Source organism: Zea mays, chromosome 1, assembly GCF_902167145.1.
Source record: "Zea mays cultivar B73 chromosome 1, Zm-B73-REFERENCE-NAM-5.0, whole genome shotgun sequence".
In the NCBI taxonomy this organism is placed as follows: Eukaryota; Viridiplantae; Streptophyta; class Magnoliopsida; order Poales; family Poaceae; genus Zea; species Zea mays.
In genome coordinates this window covers 290,676,265-290,678,890 of record NC_050096.1, presented here as the reverse complement: position 1 = coordinate 290,678,890, position 2,626 = coordinate 290,676,265, and the positions used below count along the sequence as shown (strand labels likewise).

Sequence of the window (2,626 nt, the reverse complement as noted above, 5' to 3'; positions counted from 1 at the left end):
TGACATAGATATAGAGATTAACCTGCTACAACTAATCAAGACATCAACAAATGCATCTGATGTTAGTAGACAGGTACTGAAGCCTCATGCTCTCGGTCTCACTACACTGCTAATAAAAACTGAGCCAGGTACTGAACATTCATGATTTCTAATCAAACTCACCGGGACTGGGAGTAGATCTCTGCACTACATAACTGCTGGCCTAGTTCTTATTCGTTGAATCGCTGTCGCTAGGGAAGTCTAGTTTGACTTATGACCATTCCAAATATTAGTACCTGAGATAATATTGCGCTTGTCAAAAAGGGAGGGAACTCCATGTAGACAAACCGTTTGTTAACCAACGTTAGTAGCCAGAAAAATACTGAGAAAACTATTACCTAAATAAATAGTAAAAAAGAGTACTATATACCATTTTTCCCCGGCTGCTAGAATACAACACATGCTACCATTTAGCAAGTGGCAAGAGAAGAAAACAAAAGGATACTGACATATACTCCATGCATGATACTAATAAGATGCTTCTCAACTTGGTTAACCAGCTCTGCCTGCAAAATTGTACAAGGAATAATCAGGGTTCCACCTAGAAGTGTTTCTATGAACATGAACTGGGTAACAAATTTTATTACGTTCAAGTCTGGTTCTCTGCGGAAACGTCGCCTGCGTGCATCCCTCATTGGAGGAGTAAGCCCATGCTTGTACTCAACTCCTTCTGGAGCAGGATCATTTTCTTCTCTTACCATAATCATCTGTTTTAGTTTGTTTTTCAGTGGACGATTTGAAGATACGAAATTTAATAAATAAATAGGTGACATACATTAAACATGCACTTTTACCTGACCAACATCAGCAGTTTTAATTAGTACATAATCATCATATGTTTTGTATGACTCCACCACAGCAGGTAGATCCAAGAGAGATGAAGGAAAGCTCTCATTACCGATCATAAATGTGCCATTTCTTCCATCCTCTGTAGGAACAAATATCGCATCAACGCACAATAAGGGAACAGTTCAAAATTTCGATTCTTAATACATATCTAGTCTAGCGTAGAGTTCAAGTTATATGCTCACAAATAAGAGGGACCATAGTGTTTCGCTGTGATGCACATAGTGGATGTAATATCCAATGAATCACATATAATCTTTGCCTCACTCTGAAGCTAAAAATTCCTAAAAAACAAACTCTCAAGCTAAAAGCTTCCAATAAGGACTTACCATGCCCAACGTGAAATAGATTTAACTCTTTGGGGTCATACTTAGTTACTAATCTTGAGTTATTTCTGAGACTACCAACAACAATCTAACTATTTCATGATTTCATCTGAATCAGAGAATGTGCTGCATGAAGCATATGTGAGCCAAGTAATGCTCCCAAACATCTTATGTAGGAGAAGAGAGAAATCATTAAACACAGGGAAACATGATTTGCAAAGTACAATTAACAAAAGCATGAAGCACAACACTTGGATTCCTAATTTTTGAATTATTCACCATTAAATTATTACATCAGTTGCTAAATATTGACCAATGCATCCCATAGTAAATGGATCTTCAGTACGTGATTAACATCAAGGCTTATCTAAAGGTAAAGCAATCAGATTGCTGAAACTGCTACCTTGAACCAGAACACAAGCTTGGAATGTTTTGTTCAGATTTGCTTTGACTGTCGATTATGAAAGAACCCTATTATTCTGATCGACTAATCTATAAATACTTAAGCACTTCAAGGAATTTCCAAAGGACTAATCTCTTAAATTCACAAGCAAGCTGATCCATGCTAACTCAATAATCCCAACGCCAATTGAATAATAAACCAACAGTCTAGCACCACACATAAACCTATCACCACAAAGTTTGGAGCAAGCGCCTTGGAAGCCCCCACATACAACCTCACGTGTCGCTAGCACCTTGGAAGCCCCCACATACAACCGGTTACCAGCCTCACGCGTTCCCAGCGCTTGGAAGCTCCACTGCACCTGACCCGACTTCTGAATTCCGTTTAAAAGTCTACATGCACGTAATTCCCGAGCAACAAATTCATGAACTGCGGTTTCCGAAGGGGATTCTTGCCACACGCTAGGTTTTCGGAGAAAGGGGGTAGGTTTCGAGGATGAGAGACGAGGGAAATGGGGTAAACTAACCTAAGAAGGAGAGGTCCAGGGAGGCCTCATCGGGGTTGGAGGAGGAGGCAACAGATTCATTCATGAGGCGCTCGATCCACTCTGCGACGGATGGCGGCACGCGGAGGATGAACTGCTCCTCCATCGTAGTCCCAAATCCACTGGGACAGTTGATCAAAACTTAGGGATCTCTTACTCAAGCGAAATAACACTAATCAGGAAGAGACAGTGGGCAACAAGGAAAATAAAGGAACAAGAACTAAGGTAGCAGAGCAGATCGAGAATACGTAAGGCCGGAAGGAGATAAACTCACCGACTCACCGTTCGACACCGTTCACGACACTGATGACACAAAGCCTGCCCTCGGATGCCTTTAATACGTTGCAGCTGACCTTGGTCAGTTGGTCCTGGATCTGACGATGAGCGCACCTGACCTTGGTCCTGGATCTGACGATGAGCGCACCATGCAGTTCCCCAGGACGGTGCCCGTGGTGGGGAAGTTGAGGG

The 2,626-nt window shown here is 41.8% G+C and overlaps 1 protein-coding gene across 1 annotated transcript; it reads right to left on the bottom strand.

The window, feature by feature from the left end:
- Nucleotides 1-291: 291 nt before the first annotated feature.
- On the bottom strand, nucleotides 292-2,264 carry LOC103644121 (transcription initiation factor TFIID subunit 7). Its single transcript, XM_008667313.4, has 4 exons — nucleotides 2,141-2,264; nucleotides 834-967; nucleotides 627-746; nucleotides 292-545 (listed from the first exon to the last, which is right to left on the bottom strand). The coding sequence occupies exons 1-4, from the start codon at nucleotides 2,262-2,264 to the stop codon at nucleotides 450-452; spliced, it is 474 nt and encodes a 157-aa protein (XP_008665535.1). The 3' UTR covers nucleotides 292-449.
- Nucleotides 2,265-2,626: the final 362 nt, after the last annotated feature.